General features: G+C 39.8%; 1 protein-coding gene and 1 long non-coding RNA gene across 3 annotated transcripts; one reads left to right on the top strand and one right to left on the bottom strand.

Moving 5' to 3' along the window:
* LOC114141057 (SH3 domain-binding protein 4-A-like) lies at positions 1-15,989 on the top strand. The gene is made up of 5 exons (XM_028011463.1): positions 1-264; positions 4,416-4,571; positions 4,982-7,329; positions 13,273-13,461; positions 14,305-15,989. The coding sequence occupies exons 2-5, from the start codon at positions 4,451-4,453 to the stop codon at positions 14,527-14,529; spliced, it is 2,883 nt and encodes a 960-aa protein (XP_027867264.1). The 5' UTR covers positions 1-264; positions 4,416-4,450; the 3' UTR covers positions 14,530-15,989.
* On the bottom strand, positions 7,908-26,447 carry LOC114141058 (uncharacterized). 2 transcript variants are annotated; one of them, XR_003594757.1, is made up of 3 exons: positions 26,142-26,447; positions 24,115-24,116; positions 7,908-7,921 (listed from the first exon to the last, which is right to left on the bottom strand). It is a non-coding gene; the product is annotated as an uncharacterized LOC114141058 (long non-coding RNA). The 2 variants fall into 2 exon arrangements; XR_003594756.1 differs by lacking the exon at positions 7,908-7,921 and adding an exon at positions 23,865-23,883.

Below are 26,447 nucleotides of genomic sequence, written 5' to 3'. Positions count from 1 at the left end.
GAGCGGATCGTGTCGTTCAGTTCTCCGTTAGACCGGAGCAGTAATGGCCAGAAGTGGCTCGTTTGCTCAGTTTTCACCGCTAAAAACTTCGCCGACTCCACGTGAGATGCGTTGTGTGTTACTTTGGTTTCAAATTTGCTTTATTTTTCTTTCCGAAGACAAATGAGTCGAGAAGAAACGTCAAAAGAGAGGCAGAAGAGTAGCAATCTTCTTCTCCTTCAGGTCCCGACACTTTGTGCTGGGAGCGCTTCCAGCGAGCCAGAGGTCAGTTCAAATTAACACAAAATTTACATTTTACTTCTTCTCCTTTTCATAGCAGCTTCTTCTGCCTCGAACTGTTATGTTTTCAACACTAAAGTTTGTTTGGATGAATTCGGCTTTACCTACCATATAAATATATTTATGTTGCAGTGTGTATAAACAGATATATCTACTTTGTATTGTGTGAACTGCTGTTTTATAATAATTACAGTAAATATAGCGCCTCTTTTTTTTTGCTCTCAATACTCGTGTTTTTCTAATGTAGATAAATATTTCTTTTGGTAATATCTGCCTGATATTTCTAATATTTACATTACATTGAAACATTTGCCATTTTGTTTAATTGTGACAGAAATGACTCAGTAGGTGCAGGAAAACTGATTGTATTGAAAACAGCAGCATAATGTGTATGAAGACAAATGTTCAGAACCTTCTTGGTTGTGCCAATAAGGTCATCTGATAAGCTGAAAATCCTCTGTGTGTCTGCCACAAGCTTTAAGAAGAAGCATTTGTGCTTTTTCTTCATCATCATCCTTCTGTTCTTCTTCCTCTCCAACTCCAGGACTCATTCTTCCTCCTAAATCCTGCAGACAGCTCTTCCTTTATCGCCTTCATTTTATCCTCAAAGTTGTCTGTGATTCATTGCCCTTGTGTGTTTCCCTTCTCTGGTTCTTCATTTTTCCTTGAGGGTGGTGCAACAGCATTTTCAGGTGGAAACTATCAGTTTATGTGGAAAAAAACAAAACAAATGCAAGCAGGAAATGATATTATGGTCTAATCTGATTTAGCTCAATAAAACTTGAAGATTATCTGCTGTGATATTGTCTATCTGACCACTTTTGAAGACCATGAGGGTATTTTTGACCATGAAATGACTGATAGCCGCAGCTGTAACAGAAGTGGAGGTGTTTCCTGCAAACTGAAAGTTTATTATTTATTACTTTGTTGCTCCTGCAGGTTTGGACAGTAGCAGATCTAAGTACTGGAGCATTTCTCTTTAAAACAGCTTTTGTTTTCTCAGTTATAAAATAATGAAATAACTCTTAAAGCAAGAGATGATTGTCCAATTTGATCAACTTTTGATATATAAAATATTTGAGACCTCCTCTAAAAATATTGACAGCTGCGTATTTTAATAGTTCACACACCTAAATATATTTTTAAATGTATTAATGTTCATTTTACAGGAGAAGGTAGCATCTTCGGTGTTCCTTATTTTCGTTTTTGGGGATTCAGCTAATAAGCAACGAAGAAAATAAATGGTGCTTCCGGATTGGCTGCTTTGCAAACACCAGCCAATAGCGTGTCAAGAAGCATTGTAGCTAGCTATTTTAGCTTCCCAACCTGCATTTTCTTTGAAATATTTCAGCTAATGCATTTGTTTTGGCTGTATTTACCCAGAATTCCTGCTTTTGGCGCGGTCTCCGGGTCATATACCACACCAGAGTTCACTTCAACCAGACTGAGACCAGAGTAGATGAACCAGAGTTTTGCTATTTTGGTCCGCCTTAGAGTTTTTTCACATTCACACCTCCACAAATGATTCATTTTGCTAGAAAAACGGCCTGGAATTTGATTAAAGTGGACTGAACAGGGGTGTGTAACACCTTTCTCAACTTCAGACATGAAAATCAATATAACTGCCATGTACTACACGCCTAAGCACATCTAAATGGAGGAAAGTCAAAGCAATTTGAAGTGTTCAGATCATCTCAGTGTTAGATTTTTCTGAACTGGATCTGGGAGTAGTGGTACGCTTCAGTTCAGCTCCAGATTGAAATGAATTGAAGATATTGCCTAAAGACGACGGCCATATCTGCTGCTGCGTCTCCTTCCAGCAGCTCCTGGCTCCTAGAAACAGTCATTGTAATAACAGTCACTCAGGGATTAGGACCAGCCGACTCGTGGTTAATTAAACTCTCCGACATGCTCACCGCTCCTCGGATCGCTCAGCCTGACGGAAAATGGGTTCCTAACACGTCGACTCGGATGTGAGCCCAATCCCCTGTTTGTGTTTCTCAGAGTCAGACCCAGCAGCTCTCCCGGCGTTTTGCTGCAAAGCACATTTTTTCTCTCTGTAGTGGAAATTTCTCTGCTGATGTAAAACAAAAGGAAAATGTGTTTATGCTGCCGTTTCTCTCTGGGCTTCCTCAGATTAAAAAATTAACTTTCAGCTTTTTTCAGGGAGTTAATTCTTCCAGTGATCCGACCCGTCGACCAGCAGATTCCAGTTCCGGTGTTTATCTTTGATCAATGTGAGTTTATTGATCAGAGATTAATGTTGCTCATTTCCTGCCTGAAGGAGGCATTTTATCGACGGCTGCAGGACAAGGACGAGGCGCCCAGAGGTTCTGGAGCTTCACTCTGCTGGATGTTTGTTTATGAAGAGCAGAGGCCCAGATGGAGACAGGAAACCGGTTCTGGTTCAGTCCAGATCAGACCGGTCCGGTCCCGTTTCAATCCAGCTGGGCTGGAATTAGAGGCAGATTTATAGAGTCAAGTCTCCATACATCCATCCAATCATCCAACCATGAGGACTTGGTGTATGTTGCTATGGCGACTGTCATCCCGGTTTCCCTCCATGACTCTGTCTGACCTGATAAAGTCCTGAAAATAGTCGGCCATGAATATTTAAACCGTCTCCGGTCTGAAATCTATCAGCTCATCTACTGAAACCGTTTGGACTCACTTTGCACTTTGTCAGATTTATGCTTCCCTCTTCTGTCAAACTCTTTACACACATCTTCATTTATCTAAACTCCTGTGGCGTGTCATTCTGTCCCGTTGGTAAAACATTTGGGCTTTAATGTAAAGAGCTTTCATTAGAGCATTGAAGCCTGACTCTTAAACCCTTTTAAAGCCTGGAGCTGCATCGGCAGTCAGATGTCTGCTCGTTTTAATGGCTCCCTTCATAAATTCATTACAGTGAAATAATGAGATCTAAGTGGAGTCCTGACACTTTTCACCTGGAGGTTCACAGCAGACTTTACCTAAAGTTCATAACTCTCTGTTTGCTGCTCTGAATATTAACTATAAATCATTAGTTTATGAAAACAAGCACCTGTGTGGGAATGACAGTCCCTCCTTTCCACCACATTACGTCTTTAATGACGATAATCAGCTGAAGGCTTTTCCACAGCAGCTCCTGCAGCCTGTGTTGCTTGGATCAAATTAAAATGGCGTCATTAGTGTGTAAATACACAACTGTCCCCATTGTTTACGCTCGCCGCGCCCTGCAGGGGTAATGAAGGCACTTGGGAAGTTTTGAATTGAAACAATTTCTTGCTGTGTTACTAATGAGATTAAAGGTCTCTCTGCTGAGGCGTTGACTAGTTTAATGCAGCTGTGGTTGTTAAATAATCTAAACTAAGAGTGTTTAAACTTACAAAAGTTTAGATAACTCTCTATAACTGGTCATTTTAACAAACAGTTTCAAAAGTCACAGTGAGCTTAGAAGTTATTGCAGCTTCTCTGTTTTACATCTGAAACGATTAATCGGATTAATCCATCCATTAATCAATTATTTAAATAATCTTTAGCTGATTTAACAATTGATTAATTGTTAACTGGAATATACAAACATGTTCACAGCAGTAGTTAATGTATGTTAATTGTATAAATGTATAGATTTTACCCAGAAGTGATAGTTTTAGCTTCACCTGGTTAAAAAAAAAAAATTGCTGTCTAATTATTAACCAGATATTCACGTCCATAAAATGTATTGTAGATGCAAAAATGATTTTGTTTTCATTTTCAGTAACATAGTTAATTTATTTTTACATCTCTAGAGTATTAGCTTTATTTTGATACCTGAACAAATCAATTAATTCATTTTGGGCTTTGTTTTGATGGAGATCAGACCATTTAGTTGAAATTAACTGCACTGTTTTAACTGTAGCGAGCTCAAATGATTGCAGACTCCACCGTATAAATCTCCTCTTTGCTTCAGCTCTGCTGCTCTTTTCATTGATTCAGAAAAATCTAATTTCTCTGTCAGCCTTATTTTCCAGCACTGCAGTTTTGACCTTTAGCTCCATTGCTGATCTAGAAAATTAGCAGCAGTGTTTGGAAGCTGTTTCAGATTTGCTTGGGTGAACATGCGAGCTTCCAGTCGTCCATGTTGAAGCCCGCTCTGTCTGTTTGGTGCCGTTCAGGCCACCAGCTGCCGATGACTCCATAAGCAGCGGCCATGGCTGCCCATCGAATCATTCGAGTGAACCACAATCACATCCTCCCTCGCTGTAAGTCTGAGGGGACGCTCATCGAGCTGGATGAGGGGCCGGCCGGGGCCAGTCTCAGTGACGTTAAAGGTCAGTCTCTCATTGCACTTCAAACTCAATTACACTTTGAATTTATTAAGTGAAACGTCTGGAAGTGGAGTTCAGGGTTATAAAGTTCTGCCAAAGTATAGAAAAAGAAAATAAGAACATGAAAAGAGAAGGATCTGCATTCAGATGACAGGAAGTGATGTAATAGTTGCTTTATTTGTTGGTTTTGATCGTCTAAATTATCTGTATGTAAATTGAGCCAATTACCCAAGTGTGATCCAGATTACCCCGATATCATTAGCTCAGCTGTTTCATTGTTACTGTTTGATTCTGACTGCAGCGCCGTAAATAACCCACTAATTACAGGAGAGAAACACTGGAGCACATAGAAAACCATCCATCCTTTTGTCTGTGATCCAGATGAAAAACTCTGTCCTCTCCTTTCTTTTCAGTGCCTTCTCCCAGTGCCTTAAAGCTTGACAGTCAAGACTCCCTTGGAGCTGCTCAGGAAGTGGTCGCTATCAAGGATTATTGCCCAAGCAGCTTCACCACCCTGAAGTTCTCCAAGGGGGATCGCCTCTACGTGCTGGACACGTCAGGCGGGGAATGGTGGTACGCCCACAACAACACAGAGATGGGATACATCCCAGCCGCCTACGTCCAGCCAGTCAACTTCAGGAACTCTTCGCTAAGCGACAGTGGGATGATTGACAGCCTCGGGGAGGGGTATGATGATGGTGGGAAGGAGTTTGGAGGTCTTGGGGAGTGGATGGGGATGAGCCTGAAGCCCTCCACCATTTACAACAACACCCCGTTTTCTGTGAACCCTTTCATCTGTCCACTAAATCAAAACTCCAAAGACGTAAGCGTGAGGAACTCGGCGGATCTTATCTACTTGGAGTCTCTGGCGTCACCGTCGTCTTGTTCTAACAGTTGTTCAATCATGAGCAACGGGTTTAGCAGCTGCCATATTAATAGCCTCAACTCAACCAGTCCAAACCAAGAGGTTACATCCAACTTCCAGAGTGAAAACCCCTTTTTTAAAAGCAAACGTTCCCACAGTCTATCAGAACTCTCTGTCTTACAGGCACAGTCGAATCCAACTTTACCTTCGTCTGGGTTCTTTACGGGCCTGACGGCTCCTTTACCGGAGCAGTTTCAGAGCAGAGAGGACTTCCGGACTGCCTGGTTGAACCACAGAAAATTGGCTCGGTCTTGCCATGACCTGGACTCTTTGGGCCAGAGTCCTGGATGGGGGCAGACCCAACCGGTGGAGACCAATATTGTCTGCCGGTTGGACTGTAACGGAGGAGTTGTTCAGCTTCCTGACACACACATCAGCGTACACATCCCTGAGGGCCACGTCGGTCATGGAGACTACCAGCAGATCTCCATGAAAGCCTTACTGGACCCCCCTCTGGAGCTGAACAGCAACCGCTGCACCACGGTAAGCCCAGTGGTGGAGATCAAGCTCAGCAACATGGAGACAAAGTCATTCCTAACACTAGAGATAAAAGTGTCAGTGGCTGTGAAGAAGGAGAGTTGTCATGCTGCCGATGTACTTTGTGTGCGCAGTGACTGCAAGGAAGGACCTTACACCCCGATTCCCAATGCCTACATCTTCAAAGACACAGTTCAGGTACAGCTGGACAGTCTGGAGCCTTGCATGTATGTAGCGGTTGTTGTTCAGGCACAGTACGTCGGACACAACACGACAGTCTGGGACCATGTGCAGAGGAAAGTCAGTCTGGGTGTTTACGGACCCAAACACATCCATCCCTCATTCAAGACAGTTGTGGCTATGTTCGGGCATGACTGTGCCCCCAAAACCTTGTTGGTGAATGATGTGACATGGCAGGCGGCCTCGACTCCACCTGTGGCGCTGCAGCTGTGGGGGAAGCATCAGTTTGTGTTGCCGTTCCCTCAGGACCTGCAGATTGGACTCTACTCCAACATGACCAACTACCAGGTGAAGGCGAGTGAAGGAACCGGGATAATACGGGGGTTTCAGGTGAAGCTAGGGAAGGTTAGCAGGCTCCTCTTCATGATCACGTCGCACAACCCCAGCAGTATCTCAGACTTTACTCTCAGGGTCCAGGTTAAGGATGCTTTAGACTGCATCTTGACCCAATTCTGCGTCCAGACGCCACAGCCGCCACCAAAAACTGAAGCAAGGATCACTGGCCAGCGGAGATTCCTGAAAAAGAGAGAGGTCGATAAGATCGTACTGTCGCCTCTGGCTGTCACCTCAAAACACCCAAAGTTTCAGGATCGGTGTGTTACCAACCTGAAGTTTGGTAAGCTGATTAAAACGGTGATCAGGCAGCATAAGAACATGTACCTGCTGGAGTACAAGAAGGGGGATGTTATCGCCTTGCTCAGCGAGGAGAAAATCAAGCTGCGAGGGCAGCTCCGGACCAAGGAGTGGTACATCGGATACTACCAGGGAAAGCTGGGGCTGGTTCATGCTAAGAACGTTCTTGTTCTTGGTAAAGTCAAGCCCATTTACTGGTGTGGGCCAGACCTCACCACCACAATGTTGCTGGATCAGATCCTGAAGCCTTGCAAGTTCCTCACCTACATCTACGCAACTGTGAGGACGGTCCTGATGGAGAACGTGGGCAGCTGGAGGGCATTTGCAGATGCACTTGGATACGGGAACCTGCCCCTGAATTATTTTTGTCGGACAGAACTGGACAATGAGCCGGAGAGAGTGGCGTTGGTTCTGGAGAAGCTAAAGGAAGAGTGTACTAACATGGAGAACAAGGAGAGGAAGTCCTTCCAACGGGAACTCATGATGGTAAGACTTCTCTTTGTGCATAGCCTTCGCTTAAGTTTTTCTTTTCTTTATATTTTGCGTCAAATCAGAAGTTATTATCTTTGAATGGCTGGAACATCTTGTCTATTATTTGAACAATTTTTGAGTTAAGCAACATAAAACCTAAATGGAGCATGGCAGTTTGCAAAGACAACCCAGATTGGCACAAAGAAAATTTATTTTCTCCCCCAAAAAAGAAAATAAACCAGATATCAGCCATGTTTAGTCCGCTTTAATCGAACTCTACTTTGTTTGCCTACAAAGTTCAGTTTGTTTGGAGAGGTGTGAATGGTTCATTGAACTCTGCTCCAAAAGCAGGAAGTGCACTATAGTGCAGGGCATTCTGGGTAAATACAAACCAAACAAACGCACAAGTCTGGCGCTAGCAGGTGAAATGGCTCGTGGTTTTTCTACCAGTCAAGAGAGAATCAGAAATCTTATCAGTTCTCTATGATGTGTTGACCCACATTTCTGCATTAAACTTCCATTTTATAGGGAATCATCTCTCTTTCCAGTTTTCCTTCCACCAAACTTTCCACTCATATGCTTCAATACAGGAATCTATATAAAGAATCTGTATATACGTAGCTTCTTAATAGGTTTGCCCAAATTGTGTTTCCCATCAATGTGTTTTCCAACATTTCTGTATTTCACTTCCCTTTTATAGGTAATTGCAACTCTTCTGAGTTTTTCCTTCCACCAAACCTTCCACTGATATCTTTGGATACAGAAATCTGAAAACAGATTTTTAACAGTTGAAATCAGTGGCGTTCCTTATGATTGTATTGACCAACATTTCTGTTGAATCTGGACTCAGATTAGAACCTGCTGAGAACCGGTGGTCTGTGCTGTGTAAAACATTGTAGGGCTAGGAGCCAGAGCGCCAAAACAACTCACACATTTCTTGTAGACGTGTTGTTAGTTGGACTGCTCCTCTTATTGAGCATTTTCTTTAAATACTGGGTGGATTTGAAAGCTTTTGATTCCCCCTGACTTCATGTCTGGTCTCATCTAAACGCTCCTGCTTCAACAAGTCTTATGCAATGTTTCCCTGAGGAGAGCGGACTGTCATCATGAGGCTGCAGAAAGACGGCCGAGTCAGCCACCCAGCATCGATCGAAACAAACCTTCTCCTTAAAGGAATGGAGGAAATCTTATGTAATTGTTACTCAATCAGACATTCCTGACCGTGAAAAGCTGCAGATTTAAAACCCTCTATTAGCAAGCTGTTGTTTTTTGACCTGGTTTTTTTTTCCTGGATCCGGAAAAGACCTGCAGCAAAACACCAAATCCACAATAATCTGTGTTTGTAAGGAACAAAGGAGGAACTCTGCGCCCGATAAATCGCCCCATTGTCTAAAGATACAATCTGAAGAGCCTGACTTCATTAAATGCAGTTTCTCTATGCTAATTAAAAAACAACAGAGGCTGATGATTGTTGATGCCTCTTGATGTCTTAACTAGATGTGACCTCTGTAATGAGAGGGTGAGAGCCATTGTTGTCAGGCTAATTTAATCTATTTCATTCATTCACTTGTTAGTGAAACACATATAATCAATAAGAGTTGTTTCTGTGATTGATCATGTCATTTCAAAGAATAAAAATCACAGTTCAATGTCTCTGAAAACTAGAATATTATATCAAATCAATATAATATAAATATAAAGCTTTTTTAATATATTCATTTCTTCTCTAAATTCTTTTGCATGAATTCCTGCATCAGTGCAGCTCTCTCATCTCTCATTAGTGATCCTCTCCACAGTTTATTATCTTTACTTTTATTTTAAAACATTAGTTTGGACCCTGGTTCTGGTTCAGAAAGTGGCTTGACATTAGGAATATAACATTTGTATCCTTTATTGTGGCACCTGACTAGATTCTGCTTGACAATCCTCTCAACACTGCAGTTATCCCTGTTTCTACCTTTTCCTACTAGACTTCTTCCTTCCACTAAACTTTCTCTGAATATGCTTGGATACAGACGTCTGTGAGCAACCGGTCATGATTGTGTCTTGTCCAGGTGTTTGTAGTTAATTTTGAATTAAAATGCAAATTTTCTGAACCAGAATCATGAAAAGTTCAAGAATATTTTGTTCTATGATGAATGTATCAATTTTCACTTTCTGAAGTAAGTGACAAAAAATATTGAACTTTTTCACAATGTTCTAGTTTATATACAAATATTCTTTAAAGTTTTACATGTATATAAAAGAGTATTTTGTTTTCTGCCTCGCTGTGAGTTCAGATGTTAATTCAGATCAACAAAGTCATGAGTTTAATGACGTCTCTTAATTAACTTTCATCTCAGTTTTTTTCTTTAAATTCTGACTTTTAATTTCAAAATTCTGATTTTTTTTCTACAGATTTTTTCTCAGAATTAATTCTGGCTTTCTTGACTGCATTCTGACTTTTTTCTCTACATTTTGACTTTATTTTTTATTATTTTGACGTTTTTTCACAAAATTCTGAATTTAATCTCAGAACTCTAAGAAAAAATCTGTTTTATTTTCCTGTGGCCCTAATCCTCATCTGCACTAAAGTCTCTTCTTGCATAATCTCCCAAATATTCCAGTTTCTAAATATGTTGAGCACTAACATAAATTAGTGTAACAGTAATTCTGTTTATCTAACCAGAGTCTCTGTAGGTTTTGCTTTGTGGGAAGCTGCAGCTCCAAAGCGGGAGATGTTTCCCGAAGCCAACAGGTGCTCCTGTGTGAAATCTGAGCAGGCATTGATCAGGACGGACCCGGAGGCCCGGTGGGGCATCCGACACCGCCCGGCAGATCCTTTCATCACGGCGTGTCGGGTTACAACAGGGCAGAATAAGAAAGCTGGTGTTTGTGAGCCGAAGAGAGAGCTGTTAATAATAGATCATCGCTGAGAGGCAGAGAGACCGGACCGCCACTCATCTCAGCTTGTCTCAAACCAGAACCGGTTCTGGTCCAGATATGACTTAAAAACAATCCTTATTTTAGTTCCTGCTCCACAAAGCAAAATAAAACATCAAAAATCTTGAAAAAATGTCTTTGAAATGTCCACAAAGACCCTAAACAGTTTATGTGGCGGTAATATCTGATTCTGCTGACCTTGTTGTTATGAGGAGTTTTATATTTTTATCAGATTTAATATTCTTAATTTTAACTTTGTCAGTTTATTAGTTACATTTATTTTTGTTTATAATATTTTTTGTATTTTTAAAATAAAATTAAAAGTCAAGTTTTTTAATGTTCTATTTAATATTTCTAGTGAAAAATATATAATAAAATAAGTAAATAATAAATAAATAATCCGACCTGAGCAACAATAGCTTTATTTGTACCTAATATTTAATTTTACAAAATGTTGCACAATGTTTGACTGTTGTGGTTCTTAAAGATCCAAATTTTATTTAGATTTTTATAGTTTTACTCAAAAAATAACATTTTAATCCTTGCTGAAAAAAAAAAAATCAATAATCCAGCCTTAACAAAAACAATCACTTTTTATACTTAGAATATATTTATAAAACATGTCAAGGTAAACATTTAAGCTTAAACTTCAAATAAATTAATTTAAAAAATAAAGAAAAGTACATTAGTTAATTCATATTTATTGCAGCAGTGATGGAGCTCAAAATCTCCAGAGCTTTTTAAGTACTTTTTAATTAATTAGATCATTTTATTTTTAAATTTTGTATTAAAAATGTTTATGTAAATGATGAAAACCCAACAAAACTACAACTTTAAGCTTTTAATTTCTGTCCTGGCAAATCTTAATACCTAAATAATTGGGGTATTAGATATGAACTCATGAATTTATTGCAATATTTTAAAATGTATAATACCAATAAAAATGACAATTATCAGCCTGTTTTTTTACATCATAAATTGAAATATATCAAGGCAACAATAAATCTAAATTATTGTAATGCTAAAAGAAAATCATCACAATAAATAAATAAATCACCAAATCTCAACAGGCAGGTAATTTCCAGGCTTTCATGCATGTCTCTGTGTAGAGAGAGAAAACTAAATATATTTTGCTGCATATTAATTTGCCAGGTCTTCCTCCTCCTCTTCCTCGTCTCTACCTGTCAGCGTCGTCCATAATTGCGTTGCGGAGTCTGATTTTCCTGACAGCTGTCAGCGCCGTCTGTCCGTCTGCTGCAGGGACTTCCTGCGTTTTCTCGTACCGATGCTGTTTTCCCTGGTGCAGCGGAGCGTTGTCTATTTTTAGACACAACCATGTTGTTGTTTAATAAGCAGGAAACCAAACCAGGCTGGAAACAGATGAAGGGATGTTCTGCGGCGCTGCTGCCTCTGAACCCGCTTCACAGGTTTTCAAACCCAGCTGCAAACCTCCACCACCTATTATTCATCCTTACATCTTATATTCGTGAAATTCATCAACATTCTTCGTGGTTTTATGAAAAAGGGGACAAAGAAAGTAATGTATTATCAAAAATGCCTCTGAATGAATTATAAAAAACCACCGCTTATCGTAGTTAGTTTGTTCTCAAAGTTTTCTAAAGATCTTTCAAACTCAGCTATATCAACCTGAGATGTTTGTAATATAATTTTTATTTAAAAACATACATTTTTCTCAAAAACAAAGTGCGACTAACCTAAAATAAAAATGTCTCCACCACCAAATCTATAGAAGCACAGGAGAAAGCAGCTACTGCTATAACCAACTCAAAATATGTTACATGTGCAAAGAAAATGGCTAATTTCTGATCCTAGGTTAACAAAAATGGGAGGAAAAATAAGAAATTGACTGCATATTGGTCACCAAAACTTGCTTAATCAAGGACAAAAAGGCTCCACTCTGGACTCTGATATGCAAAACGTCTTTGCAGTTGTCTTGTACGGTGGTGGAAGAGTCATACTTTGGGTTTGATTGGCCCACATTAACATAAAAGAAGTTTAAAGTTGAGAATTGATTCATTAAAATTGGCAAAATGTGAGAAATAGAATAAAACAGGCGCCATGTTTGATGCGAATTCCTCCTGAATGCTTTGCTAGCAGCAACCAGCTGCAGATTTCCATCTGAACGCCTCATGGTCATTAGCAGGCGGCATGTTTGTGATCAAGCTGGTCTTCAAAGAGTTTATATTTAGACCAGAAGAACCGCAGGTGGCCTAAAGAGACGCAGAGCTCATCAGACGGGGCTTACAGTCTGACCTGGACACAATCTGGAGAACCGACGTTCAGGGGAATTATTTTAAAGAAGAAGAAGAAGAATTCCTTCATCGTCTGACACCAGAAGGGTTTCTAATGTCTGGATGAGAAAAGAGGAAAAATTATTGAGATTTTCCAACTATCAAACTGATCATCCATTCATTCATTCATTTGTTCATTCACATAACCATCCATCTGTTCATTCGTTCATTGATTCATAAATTCATGTTGTAGTGCTAGTGTCCATTTTAAAAGGAAATCCATGAAGAAGAAACAGCAAACATGACAGATTCGTCTGTTTGGTTTAAAAGGTCCAACGGAAATCAAAGGATAATCAAAAATGCAGCCAAAATATTCAATCTGTACAACTTTTTATATATTTTTATGAACCCAGCTATTTTTTCTGAGGATCATCCTCCTGCTGGTGTTTGTGGCGTTTTGCTTGACTCCTCTGATTGGTTTTCCAGGGATCTGTTGCATGTCAAGTCTTAAATTTCTCCTCCTGGCGAGAGGCCCCCTGACCGTTCATGCGGTCATGTTTCACAGCACATCTAAACCCAGGTTAGGGTAAATGTACACTTTGCAAGATAATCCAGATATGCTTTTCCCAGGAAAACCAAATCCAATCCCAAGAGTTGCTTTTGTTTATCCGTCAATCATCAGAAACGGACAAACAGGAGCGTCTGGATCATTGTCTACACGTTGTAGAGGTCGGGTTTTCAAGTTGTGAATGAATGCTGAGATTGTCCATCTTTCATTGATCAGGCATTGCTGAAGATGGACTGCCAGGGTTTGGTGGCTAAGCTGGTGCTGGACTTTGTCTTGCTGACCACAGCGGTGGAGGTGGCGTCCAGGTGGAGGGAGCTGGCCGAGAAGCTGGCCCGAGTTTCCAGGCAGCAGATGGAGGCTTATGAGGGTCCGCACCGCGACAAGAACGGCGTCCTGGACAACGAGGTGAGGACAAGTCTGTTCGGGGCAAAACAGAAAAAAAGCACGGCTAAACAGAGTAGCTAGCTAACCCTGCAGAAGGTCTAATAACCTTCTACTAAAACAAGAGAAAGGAATAAGTGTGTATGCATAAATTTTGATTAATTGTATAGATCTTAATGCATTTTAGGCCAATTAACTATATTTTTAACCATCTGGAACTTTTGTATTTATTCGTTTGTGGTACGCCCTCAAATCTGACGCACAAGCTACGTCCGCTAACAATCAAATCGCTTCTCTCGGCCCACTGGGGTTTCATGTCTGCTTCTAAAGACAATCTGATTGGACTATCGTTGTGTTCAAGTTGTGCTATCAGTGAAGCTATTCTGGCCTAAAATAGCATCTCAATGCTACACATGTAGCGGCTAATGCTAATGTTAGCATCCTCAGTCAGTTTTGAATTAAAAATGTTGCTTATTTTGTCAATAAAATGCGATTGATTAACTACAGAAGCTGCAATTAACTCAATTAGACATTTTAAGTCCCAGCACTACAAATAATATTTAATTGTTAATTTAGTGAATTTATGCGCTTGATTAAAATCCATTGGCGTAAAACTTGCATTTGCATATGAAGCTTGAATTTTTACTGGAAATCAAAAACATTTCAGTTGATCTCACATTTGTTTCGCCACCAAAAACATAATTATCACCTGAAAGGCTGCAGGAAAGTGTTTCCATTGTTTGGAGTTCTTATAAATGTTCTGTCCATCCTATAGTCCACTTACTGGGAGTCCAATAAAAAAGCCCTAGTTTGTGCCAAACCCCACTCTCTGCTAAAATCACCCCGTTTCTTTGTCTGACTCTTCAGTCCATGTGGAAACCAGCGTATGATTTCCTGCTGACGTGGGCGGCCCACGTTGGGGACAGCTACCGGGACGTGATCCAGGAACTCCACCACGGCCTGGACAAAATGAGGAACCCCATCACTAAGAGGTGGAAACACCTGACGGGGGCGCTGATCCTCGTAAACTGCCTCGATACCCTCCGCAGTGCCGCTTTCTGCCCCACCGGCTATGGGGACTTTGCTGTTTGAGCGTTCTGTCCCTCTTGGAAAACATTTAAACGCTTCAGCGCATGGTGGGAATAATTCAAACCCATTTTTAAAACTAGAATATGACTGAATCTCCAGGCTTTGATTATCAGGATATATGGAAACTTTAGTTGAGAGCCCTGCTTATTTGATTTTCTTGCTTTTCTACTTCTTTCTACTGTGTCCTTTGCTATCTTGTAAACTTCTCCTGTCACTGTCTGACTGTTAATTGTTGCTTTTCTTTAGGTTTTTACTCAGGAGAACATCAAAAACCTCACATACCACAGTAAATAAACAACAATGCGAGCTGTTTATGTACTTGGACAGATTTGTTAGTTCTAAAAACAAAAGTTATCTTCTATCAAAACGAAACTTAAGTACTTGAGTAAAACATATTTATATATTTCAGTTTTATAAATTCAAACATTAAGATTAAATTTTTTAGAAAATAAATTGCCAAACAGTAAGGCTAACATTATAGTTAGCATTAGCCGTTAACATTTACAATCAGTAAAGTAAGAGATTAACTATGTTAATGAGTGTACTTCATTTTCAAAGTAAAACTTAAGTGTAATATAAACAAAAAATACCTTTCAGTGGAATTACAATCAGTTTAAACACTCTTAGCTAAGTGCTAGCTGACTAGCACTTAGCCATTCATGTAGCTTGCATTCATGTTAGCTTCTAAGCTAACATGAATGCATTGGGTATACAGTATCTAATGTCCAAAAAGTGTCACTATATATATGACAGAAAAACATGAGTTTATATTTGAAGATAAAAACATTAACATTGTTGATAATGTTCCTTATAAAAATGTTTAGTGTTCAGAGCAACCAGGTTGCTCAGAGTTTCTGATAATCAAGAGTTAACTTTAGCTAAAAAAAATAGATATTTTTAGCAAAGACTGTAAATTTTTACGTTCATCCCCTGTTAAACGTAAATATAAATTACTTACTGAATATTAATATTTCAATCCGTCAGGGTCAATAATTTCACATTTGAACTTGTATTGTCAAATATTAGTTAAAGGGATATTTACTTTGATGCAATCTTCTTTTCTGCCACTAGATGTCACCACATTTAAAATGGTAGGCCTTTAAAAAATCCTACTTTGGCAAAGAATGTTTTTTGTTTTTTGTTGCAGTTTTATTTATAGAAACTGTTTCTGCTGTAATACGTTTGGAATGTAATTTCAGCAACAATAATCATCTGATTTCTGTGCTTTTTGTTTATTAACTGCTCATATTTTTGTCATGTTGATGTTTTTCCGGTGACTTCTGCAGTGCTTGGGATATTTACACTATCAGAAGAGACAATGAGTGAGAAATTTCTATATTTTTACTGAAAACCAAGCGAGTATTGACAGATTTATAAGAGAAAATCTATCACTTGTGATGGGTAGCATATCAGAATTCAGTATTACTGTTTAGAAAGTATCAATAAAGTGGGAATGTACCGAGTACATGTTTAGATTCTGGTTTTAATTTCCATCCAGAACTGTGTGTGTTGAAGGTCTTACTGTACCTGTGGCAGGACAAACAATTGCAAAACTAATACCCAGGGATTATTTAGTTGCAAATATTTCCAAATCCCTGCAAAAAATCAAAATCTCTTAATCTTCTGTTCACAAGATCAAGACATGCAGCTTGTAGTTTTTATTTGAAGTTATAAAATAGCATTTCCCTCTAAACTTATGTCCAAATTTAAGCTCAATGTTTCCTTTTTTTGCTGTAGCAGCAAATGTATTTCTGAGTCGCATCACTGAACACGTTTCTTTCTCCTCACAGACTAATAGTGCTTGTTATTCTGCTCACCAGGTGTCTCATTCAATCACTAGCAGCAATAAGAGCGAATCCTGAACCCGTTGTTGTTCTCAGGTTCATCCCCATGCAGATGGTTTTTACGTCGCCGCACATAAAACCGCTTCCCAACAGCAGAAACACCCAGAGATGAAGATGTTGCAGCTCATGAATCCTTCATTTCTCAGCACAATCCCCTCTCCTTTACACACACACACACACACACTTGCTGAGAGTTTGATGGACTTAATTAAAGCAGATAATTATTCTGGCTCAGAGGACGGCCACCTTCACAGCCGTCCTTCGCCTCTCATGACTCACCCTCCACATTCCTGCTCGTCTCCTGGAGACAGTTTGAAACTAAGCAACGACTCTGTCTGGATTTAACTTTGTGTTGGATTTATTTTAAAATCTAGTCCAAAAATAATCCCTCATTTCTTTAGATTATCCTTCTAAATGTCCATTTTTTCTTGGAATATCTTTCGAAAGGTTTTTTTATTGTCTTATTTCAGAGAAATGTTGTAGTTTAGAAGTTAGTCAAGCCTGAAGAGAAGAAAGAAATTATTCCAAAACATCAGTCCTAAATTCACCAAATTTACTTTTTAACTATTTTTAACTCTCTTTTGCAGCTTCAACATCTAAAAGTTGATTTTTAATTTAATTTGTATTCAATCTCCAAATGCAAAAAACTGCAGACGTCCCTCAGACGTTTAAAGAGAAAAACGCCCACAGCTTTATTTTTATTTAGAAGGATAAACACACACACTGAGGATCGTTTAGATCATGTGTTAAAAAGGCCTAGTCAAAGTCCAGACCTGAACTAGATGCTTTCAATTCAATCTGACGGAGCTGGAGGCTGCAGACGTTCAAACTTTTAGCTTCCTGGAACATTTTTATCTTAAATCTTTTTCTCTGCTTTTATACATTAATAAGGATTTTTAAAATAATCCAGCAGATTATTTTTACAGCAGACTGTTTTTACCACCAGAATAAAACAGAAATACAACAGAAACACATCCTGTGTGCAGATCAGAGGGAGAAAACATCGTTTCCCTCCTTCCATTAATTAATTCAAGCAGCTTTTGAAAATGCAGAGCAGGTGCGGAGATGAAAAGCTCGGGGACAAGCGGCTCACCGGGTTTCATCTGAGAAAAGAACAGAAAAGAAAAACCTTCATCTGCTGCTCCTCCAGCAGCGCCGCAGACCTTCAGACGATTCCCTCCACTTCCTGTCGCCTCCATGGATGAAACTCTGCTCCTCTCCTGGAGACCCGACTCTTCAGAGGTTAAATTCTTCCTCTCCGATGGAGGCGCTTGAATCATTTTGGGCTCAAATCAACGCCTGTGTTTCTAATTTACTTCATTGATCAGGAGAGGAGTCGATGCTGGAGGACAATCGGTGATGACTCAGGTTGTTGCTGCTGCTGCTCAGGGACTTATTCTGCATAACAAGGCCTTTTAGTTTCAGCCCTTTTATTGGATAATCAAACAAAAAGCTGGAGCTGGTGGAAAAATGCAATCTAAGTTCATTAGTAGATTAATTTCATCGTTAAATAAAGATTTTATTGCTGCTGCATCGTCTTTGAAGAAAAATATTAAAACAAATCCTTTCATTTGATTTAATCATCTCTACTATCCATCATTATGGCATCTTATCCCCAACTCCAACATCTTTCTAACAGAAGGACCAGATAGAGATTTAAAGAGGAAAAGCAAAAGCAAAGGAAGTGGATTAGCAGAGCTAGATAACAACTGATGGTGCCATCCAGGATTTGTTACTATATCCTGGATATATAGTACAGTTCATTTAGCTCATTTAGCTGTTAGCATGTCAGAACAGGCTTCAGTCAGAGGCCTCTTCAGATTCCTTGTGATACTGACTGTTACAGCATCACCATTCATTACGAAACATTTCATTTTCTTTTGGGATAAATAAGGTCATTTTGAATCAAATTTAATTATTGCTTTGATGTGTTTGTTGCAGAAAAGCTCAGAGTTTGGTCTGAATCTTGTTGCCATGGTTACTGCTAACCCCCAGCCTTTTAGCAAAAACATTTCCCTTGTCAACACTTTAATTTCTGAATTTATCTGCAACCATTTAAAGATTGAGAAAATGTTTTGCTCACAGTGTTTATTTTAATCCTTTACATTCTCAACTATGTGTTGTTCATACTCTGGCCACTAGATGGCAGTAAAGTGGTAACTAATATAGTTTGTACGTGTAAAATAAGCATCAACAGGCAGAGATTATGTAACAGTTGCTCAAAAGTGGCCAAGACAATATGAAAACATAGCAGCAACCTGTACCTTACAGAAAATTAAATCTACTATAATTTGTTTAAAATGTATTGAATAAATTATCTCAATAATTTGGAAGAATTATAGAAAAGCTCATTCAATTACAAAAGTCAAACTCATTGTATAAATCACTGATGTGTGTAGTTGTAACACAGACTGCTGACAAAAAGCAGCAAATAATTTTTCACAGCCCGCTGGATCCCAGCATATTAATGGAAAATTTAGTGGAAGGAGTCAGAGGATTCCAGTGTCATATTTAAGGTTTACTTGTGATAAAATGCTACATTGCACTGAGGACAAGTCAAGGTAAGTAAAAGGTTTATTTACAAATGCTGATATAATTTGTTTTTACCACATTTGGAGATCTGAGAGGTTTTCTTTCTGTTCGTTGGCGTCGTCTCTGAGTTTGTTTGCTTAGTGATGAGATTCTGTCGATCACAGGTGGGCAGGTGAACATCAGAGACAAAACACAGACAGGTACGTGTTGTTTTTTAGATTTACTGCAGATAACGCAATAAAAATGTAACTAAATACCTCAAATGCTTCAAACTACAAGTTCTGATCTGACTCAGAAAAAGATTCTGATGATTATATTTCATATCAACAAAACACATCGGGATCAAATGTCATGTTCTCATGGCTTTCCTCTTCTGAAGAGTAGCCAATAGAAACTTGTCATAGGAATCCATTCCTGTTTCTATAAAACTAAGGTTCATTAAATTAAAATGATTTTTCAAGAATTTCAAAATAATTTTCCAGGAATGCAAAATAATTTTTTTAAAAATGTCTGTGTGCAGTGTTGTATAGTAACGAAGTAAAAATACTTCACTACTTTACTTAAGTATATTTTGGAGTACTTCATACTTTCCTCGAGTATGAAAAGTTTTGATGACTTTCACTTTTACTTCACTATATTTCCGAACTTAATTGCGTACTTTTACTCCGATACATTTTCAATGTGTGGTTTAGTTACTCGTTACAAAAAAGCGAGAGAGAGAGAAACAAAGTGTTTTGACCCACCTACTGATTGAGTGATGCATAAGAGTTTGAGTTTTGTAAGATATTCGGTGACATAACACTTAATAAACGTAAACATGCGGCAAGTAGTTTTGGGGTTTTTTTTTTTTACCTTTGTCAAACAGCAGAGGGCGCTGCTGCATTCATATTTACTCAATGGGTGTAATTCATATTCCCTTATTTAATCAGGTAAACCCCGTTGAGATCTAGATCTCATTTTCAAGAGGGACCTGAGCAAAAAATTTGCAATACATAGCAACCTGGTTACAAGATAAAAACAATTAATACATATGCACAAGTATGAAACAATAAAAACAATGACACTGTTTCATAGAATCTTGTTGCCTATCTTTAATTTTTTTTTAATGTCTCTTCTCTACCGGAAAACAAGCCATTTAAAGGTGGGATGTTCTCACAATCTGTGAAAAATAAAAATGAATAAAAACCAGAAAATCCTGGGAGTTTGTCTTTGAATGTGAAGATTCGACATGAAGATGACAGAAAAAGAGCTACAGAAAATAAAACAATTGGAATCTGTATTGCTTTAAATGAACCCTTAGCTTTTTCTTTATCTTGAATATGTTTATCTGTATTTGTTTTTTCTTGAGGCAGAACAAATGAGGCATAACTCTGTCGTTATACAGTGTGTCTGCGAATAAAGTTTAAAAAAAAACAACATCCGCCCCCCTCTCCCTCCCCCTCACCCAACAGACTTCTTGTGGCTTTGACGTGAAGCTGTGATGTCACTCATCCTGTCTGTGACATCACAGCCACCTGTCTTTGTATTCCCAGGTTCCACAGAGAAATTCATTTGCAGTCTTCAATCTCAAACAAAACTGAACGATGGCGCGACGAAATGTATTGATGGAGAACGTGGACAGTTTGGAGAAGAGCTGCCGGAAGCTTGCAGGAGAGAACAAGAAGCTTCAGAAAACTGTTGAAGATCTGAGGCTGAAGATTGAGCGACTGAATGCCAGGAAAAAAGATACCTGGCAGGTAGAGAATGAAAGGCTGATCAACAAAAATGATTATTTGAAAAAACAATTCAGCACTTTGAATAGTGAATTGGACGAGGCTAAAGCGACAGTTGAACAACTGCAATCAGAAAACAAAGCCCTGTCAACCCATAATAGGAAGATACAATGGGGAACAATGGTCGATAAAAAAAACTTTAACAATTCAATGAAAGAGAAATCACAACAGTTGTACTGGATTGGCAAGGTGAACAAAGAGCTCAATCAAGAAATTGCTGGACTGAAATTAAAGATGGACAAACTTAAAGCCAGGGAAGAAAATTTAAAGGCTGAGCCACAACACAAAGAAAAGATGGACAAAACAAAGAATCAGACCCCGGAAGAAGAAACTAAAGAAGAGAAATCAAATATATTTCAGACAATTGGGAGAACATTCATCAAAATGTATCAATCAGGGACTTTGAGGTATTGGGTGCCACCCTGGATATTTTAATTTCGAAAAAAACATTAAATAGCGACCACAAAAGCAGGGTAAGACTCAGATGAAGCTTGAGAGCAGAGGCAGAAATCTGCGGCTTCCAGAGGGAGGAACGGACATCAGAAGACCGTGACCACCGCAGGCTCCTAGGAGTCTCACAGATCCTTTCCAGGACTGTGTCTCCGACCCGCCTGCTGGAAACTATCCGTCGGACAGTCGAACCTCGGATCCAGGAAGAGCAGTGTGGTTTTCGTCCTGGTCGTGGAATACTGGACCAGCTCTACACCCTCGGCAGGGTCCTGGAGGGTGCATGGGAGTTCGCCCAACTAGTCTACATGTGTTTTGTGGACTTGGAGAAGGCGTTCGACCGTGTCCCTCGGGGAGCCCTGCGGGGGGTTCTCCGGGAGTATGGGGTACCGGGCCCTTTGATATGGGCTGTCAGGTCCCTGTATGACCGGTGTCAGAGTCTGGTCCGCATTGCCGGCAGTAAGTCGGGCTCGTTTCCGGTGAGAGTTGGACTCCGCCAGGGCTGCCCTTTGTCACCGATTCTGTTCATCACTTTCATGGACAGAATTTCTAGGCGCAGCCAAGGTGTTGAGGGGATCCAATTTGGTGGCCTTAGGATCTCATCTCTGCTTTTCGCAGACGATGTGGTCCTTTTGGCTTCATCGGATCGTGATCTGCAGCTCTCGCTGGATCGGTTCGCAGCCGAGTGTGAAGCGGCCGGGATGGGGATCAGTGCCTCCAAATCCGAGGCCATTTTTTTGAGCCGGAAAAGGGTAGAGTGCCTTCTCCGGGTCAGGGGGGGTGTCCTGTCCCAAGTGGAGGAGTTCAAGTATCTCGGGATCTTGTTCACGAATGGGGGAAGAAGGGAGCGGGAGATCGACAGGCGGATTGGCGCAGCGTCTGCTGTCAAGCGGGCGCTGTACCGGTCCGTCGTGGTGAAGAGAGAGCTGAGCCAAAAAGCGAAGCTCTCGATTTACCGGTCGATCTACGTTCCCACCCTCATCTATGGTCATGAGCTTTGGGTCATGACCGAAAGAACGAGATCGCGGATATAAGCGGCAGAAATGGGTTTTCTCCGTAGGGTGGCTGGGCTCTCCCTTAGAGATAGGGTGAGAAGCTCAGTCATCCGGGAGGGACTCAGAGTAGAGCCGCTGCTCCTTCACATCCAGAGGAGCCAGTTGAGGTGGCTCGGGCATCTGGTCAGGATGCCTCCTGGACGCCTCCCTGGTGAGGTGTTCCGGGCACGTCCCACCAGGAGGAGGCCCCGGGGAAGACCCAGGACACGCTGGAGGGACTATGTCTCTCAGCTGGCCTGGGAACGCCTCGGGATTCCCCCGGAGGAGCTGGAAGAAGTGGCCGGGGAGAGGGAAGTCTGGGCCTCCCTTCTGAAGCTGCTACCCCCGCGACCTGACCCTGGATAAGTGGAAGAAGATGGATGGATGGATGGATGGATGGATGGATAAATTGCTCCTTCGAAGCTGGAGTCCGATACGCCTGCGGTTTCCAGCGGGAGAGACGGACATCAGAAGACCGTGGCCACGGCAGGCCCCTAGGAGTCTCACATCTTTTCCAGGACTGTGTCTCCGACCCGCCTGCTGGAAACCAACGGCTGACGGGACGTCCGTGAAGGGGGGACAAGTGAGTAGCGTTTAAATTAAAAAGTGAGCGAACGATTGAGGGTCTTTGGGGTGTAAAACCCCATGAATCCTAGGCACTGATTGGTAACAGAAGGACTGAAAAATCCGTAACAGAAGGACGGCGGAGTCCGCGTAAACTGAAAAACCTGTAATACCAAGTGTGTGTGTGAGTGTGAGTGTGAGAGTACTTGGAGGAATTTAAATACCACTAGGTATTTGTCCTCATACCAAACGGCAGGAGTGCAAACGGTGAACATCTGGTGGATGCATGTAGGCAAGAATTTCCCACCTGAAAAGGTTGAAGAGAGAATTACCACAACAGGGGATTGATCACCGTCCTGCTAAGAATTTATCCAGTCTTTTAGAGTCCACCCTATGTGTTTTTAAGACTGGAACGAAATTGACTAATTTGCTCAAAATGGGAAAAGGGAATAGCAAATTAACAAGGAAAGATAAACTCCAGTGTAAGGACTGGAAGTTTATGGAAAGACAAAACCCTAACTCAGTAAAGAATTTAAATAAATTGATAGAAAAATATAACTTTCAGGGCCAATTAAACACTCAAAAGAACTGACTGAGTTATAGGATGAAGTACGACAGAAAACAAAAATCAAATCAAAAAAATATGAGTAGTGAAGGAATGGGCGAGTTAGAAATGTGGATGGAGGAGCTAAAAAGAGAGAAGAAGGCAATCAGAAAAGTTAGGATAAAACAGAAGAGCAAGAAGAGTGAAGCAGATCAGGCAGCAGAGCAGGGAGGAGCTCAGGTAGGAGTTATAAGAAAAAAGCAATGTCAAATTTATTTATATAGCACTTTAAAAACAGGCATAAAACTGCACCAAAGTGCTGCACAAGAATGACAATAACACAAATGAATAAAAACAGAGTATCAAAACACTAGTTCAATTAAATGTCAAGGAATAAAAATGAGTTTTAAGAAGCGATTTAAAATGATCCAGGCTGTGGGCAGATCTAATTTGGAAAAGTAGATTGTTCCATAGAAGAGGAGCAACAACAGAAAAAACCCGATCTCCTTTCCTCTTAAGCAACCAAATACAGAAAGAAAATAAAAAGAAGATTTTGAAGATACAGAGTATGGATAAATAAATAAATGATTTAGTAAACAAAATGAAAAATAATGAATTATCTAAAAGCTGGAAAGAAAAGTAGGTGAGAGGAAGTTCATGCAAGGAGGGAGTGAGGATTGTTTTGTGGTCTGTCTGACAGTAGAGAAGTCATTATCATCGCATAAGGCAAGATTTTGATGTAGTTTTAGTTTTCTAAATTCAGAGAACAGTTTTCTCTTTAGAGTGGCTTGTTTAAGTAAGCAAATGATTTATGAGGAATGAAATAATATGGGAAGTTTTAAACGTTTCACAACTGCAAAGAAAATAATAATTTGGTGTTGTGATGCCTTGAGTGGACATCCAGAGAGGTTGACAAGCAAGTGTTAAGGTGCCAACCTGAACATTATCCAGCTGAATACCTCAATTTAGGCTTTGATGAGAGGGGGGGATAGGGGGGGTGTTATCTTTACTTTTCCTACACACACTCGCACACATAATGCAACATGATTGGATTTGGGGAGAAGGGCGTGATTAATTTGCCATATAAAGAAACCCGGAATGGAGTAGTGGAACGGAGTGGCAATGTAATCACAATGCACTGTAAGCTATGTAATGTGTTTTGAGGCAGTTAACCAAAATCCCGGACGATTTTTAGGTCTGAAAAGTAGGACATGTTCGGGAAAAAGAGGACGTCTGGTCACCCTACCATCGAGGTAACGTCTTATGAAATGGTTATAATCCTCCTGTTTCAGTAACTATAGCTTGGTCACTAGGCACTACTGTGAAATCTTGACCTTAAATGAACTTTGTTTGGCATTGTTTCAGTTCCATACGTGGTGTATTTAGCTTAGGCCTAATGTTGACTGTAGCAGGCTACCTAGACTCCTCTGTTCAAGGGGGACAGAAGCCATAGCGATAGCAATTTAGACTCAATGTAACGAATATAGGAAAGGCATGCAAGTTCAAAACCAGGTTTACAGATGCCAATAAGCTGCATTTCCCTCCCAATTCTTTTTTCTTTTGCATAATGACCAGTTGTGTGCACCACCTACTGACTGTAGCATTGACTGATTCACTGATTTGTGAGGTAGAGTAATCGTAACAGCTCTTTTTCTTCATGTTGGCCGCATTTTCTGTACTATTTATTTTTCTCATTTTCAGCACTGACCTTACTTGAAGGGAAAACTTAAGGCTTACAAAAACTTTGTATTTTCTGTCCTGGAGGGTTTACTAAGAAGCTGGTTCAGTTGTAAAGCAGGTTAAGTTAACCTTGTGCTATTGGTAAAGCACCTCATTTTCTTAACTAAATGATGCCTGCAGGTATATCTATTAGCAGGTTTAATTTTGCCTGCACTTGGTTGGCTACATTATTTTAAGTGTATTTGACAAGTTTACCAAAATATAAAAAATGTCATTCAAACTGCATTTGCTTTGTTTTACTTTTTACTTATACTTTTCATTACATTACTTGAGTACATCCATTTTTACAGTAATTTCCATACTTAAGTACAAGAAGTTTCAGATACTTTAAGACTTTAACTCAAGTAACATTTCAGTCAGTGACTTCGACTTTTACCAAAGTCATATTTTGGAGAGGTACTTGTACTTTTACTTGACTCTGAGATTTCAGTACTTTATACAACACTGTCTGTGTGTCATTTGTCTTAAACTTTGGATCCGTCTCAGATCAGGATTAGATGGAAACACTGATGGAAACCAATCAGATTTAATAGAGAAAACTAAAGAGACTGCAGTGCTGCCATCTGGTGGCGCTCTGCTAGAACAGCATGTAAGTCCTCACCATTTTATTACAATAAGCGATAAGATGTGGACTAGATAACGTTAAATTGTTGTGATTTAATAATATTTCAGTTCTATTTTTAATTGACTTGTGTGTAGAACCTCAACAGGAAGTTATAATTACGAGTTTTAAAGTAATAATTACAAAATAAAGTAAATATTTTGATTTTCTAACTCATAATTTCGATTTTAAAGCTCATAATTATGAGATTGAAGATAGATATTTCGACTTTCTAATTTATAATAATGAGATATGCAATTATAACTAAAATATACAAATTAAGAATATGTTTATGAGATAGAAAATCATGCTGTTTTTATGGAGTCTTGCTCCGATTTTTCTACTTTGTTTGTTTTTTTTAATTTTTATTTCAGAAACCAAATTTTGTTTCTGAAAAGAAAAGTGCAAAACTTCAATTCTGTCACATGCAAAATGTTGTGTTTCTTCTGTTATTGTAATATTTTCTGCATAAAAGATGAAATATAAAACCAGACAATTCCTAAAAACAAATCTAATATGCTGAATAATATATAGAACCTAGAAAATTTCGGAAGAAATTTAGCCGGGGCCTGCCGAGGCGCGCCCGTCGGGCTCGGGCCCGGCGTCGTCACGCCACAAATCGGCGTCGACGCTAAAGAACGCCGCAACGTAATCAGTGGCACGCGGAGAACCGCAAGAACGTTAAGCGAGGCGGACGCGCACCATTCGGTACGATTTAAAATGTTGTCAAGGCTTTTATTTTGGAAGTTTTGTTAAACTTCATTTCAAAGGGCCAAACTAATCCCATGCGTAATAGTCCTTGGGTTAAAATAGTTATATAATGCTCAAAACGCAAGTAGCTGA

Source organism: Xiphophorus couchianus, chromosome 24 (genome assembly GCF_001444195.1).
Source record: "Xiphophorus couchianus chromosome 24, X_couchianus-1.0, whole genome shotgun sequence".
NCBI classification, from domain to species: domain Eukaryota; kingdom Metazoa; phylum Chordata; class Actinopteri; order Cyprinodontiformes; family Poeciliidae; genus Xiphophorus; species Xiphophorus couchianus.
The sequence above is the reverse complement of the archived record's forward strand: the minus strand, read 5'-3'. Positions and strand labels throughout refer to the sequence as shown.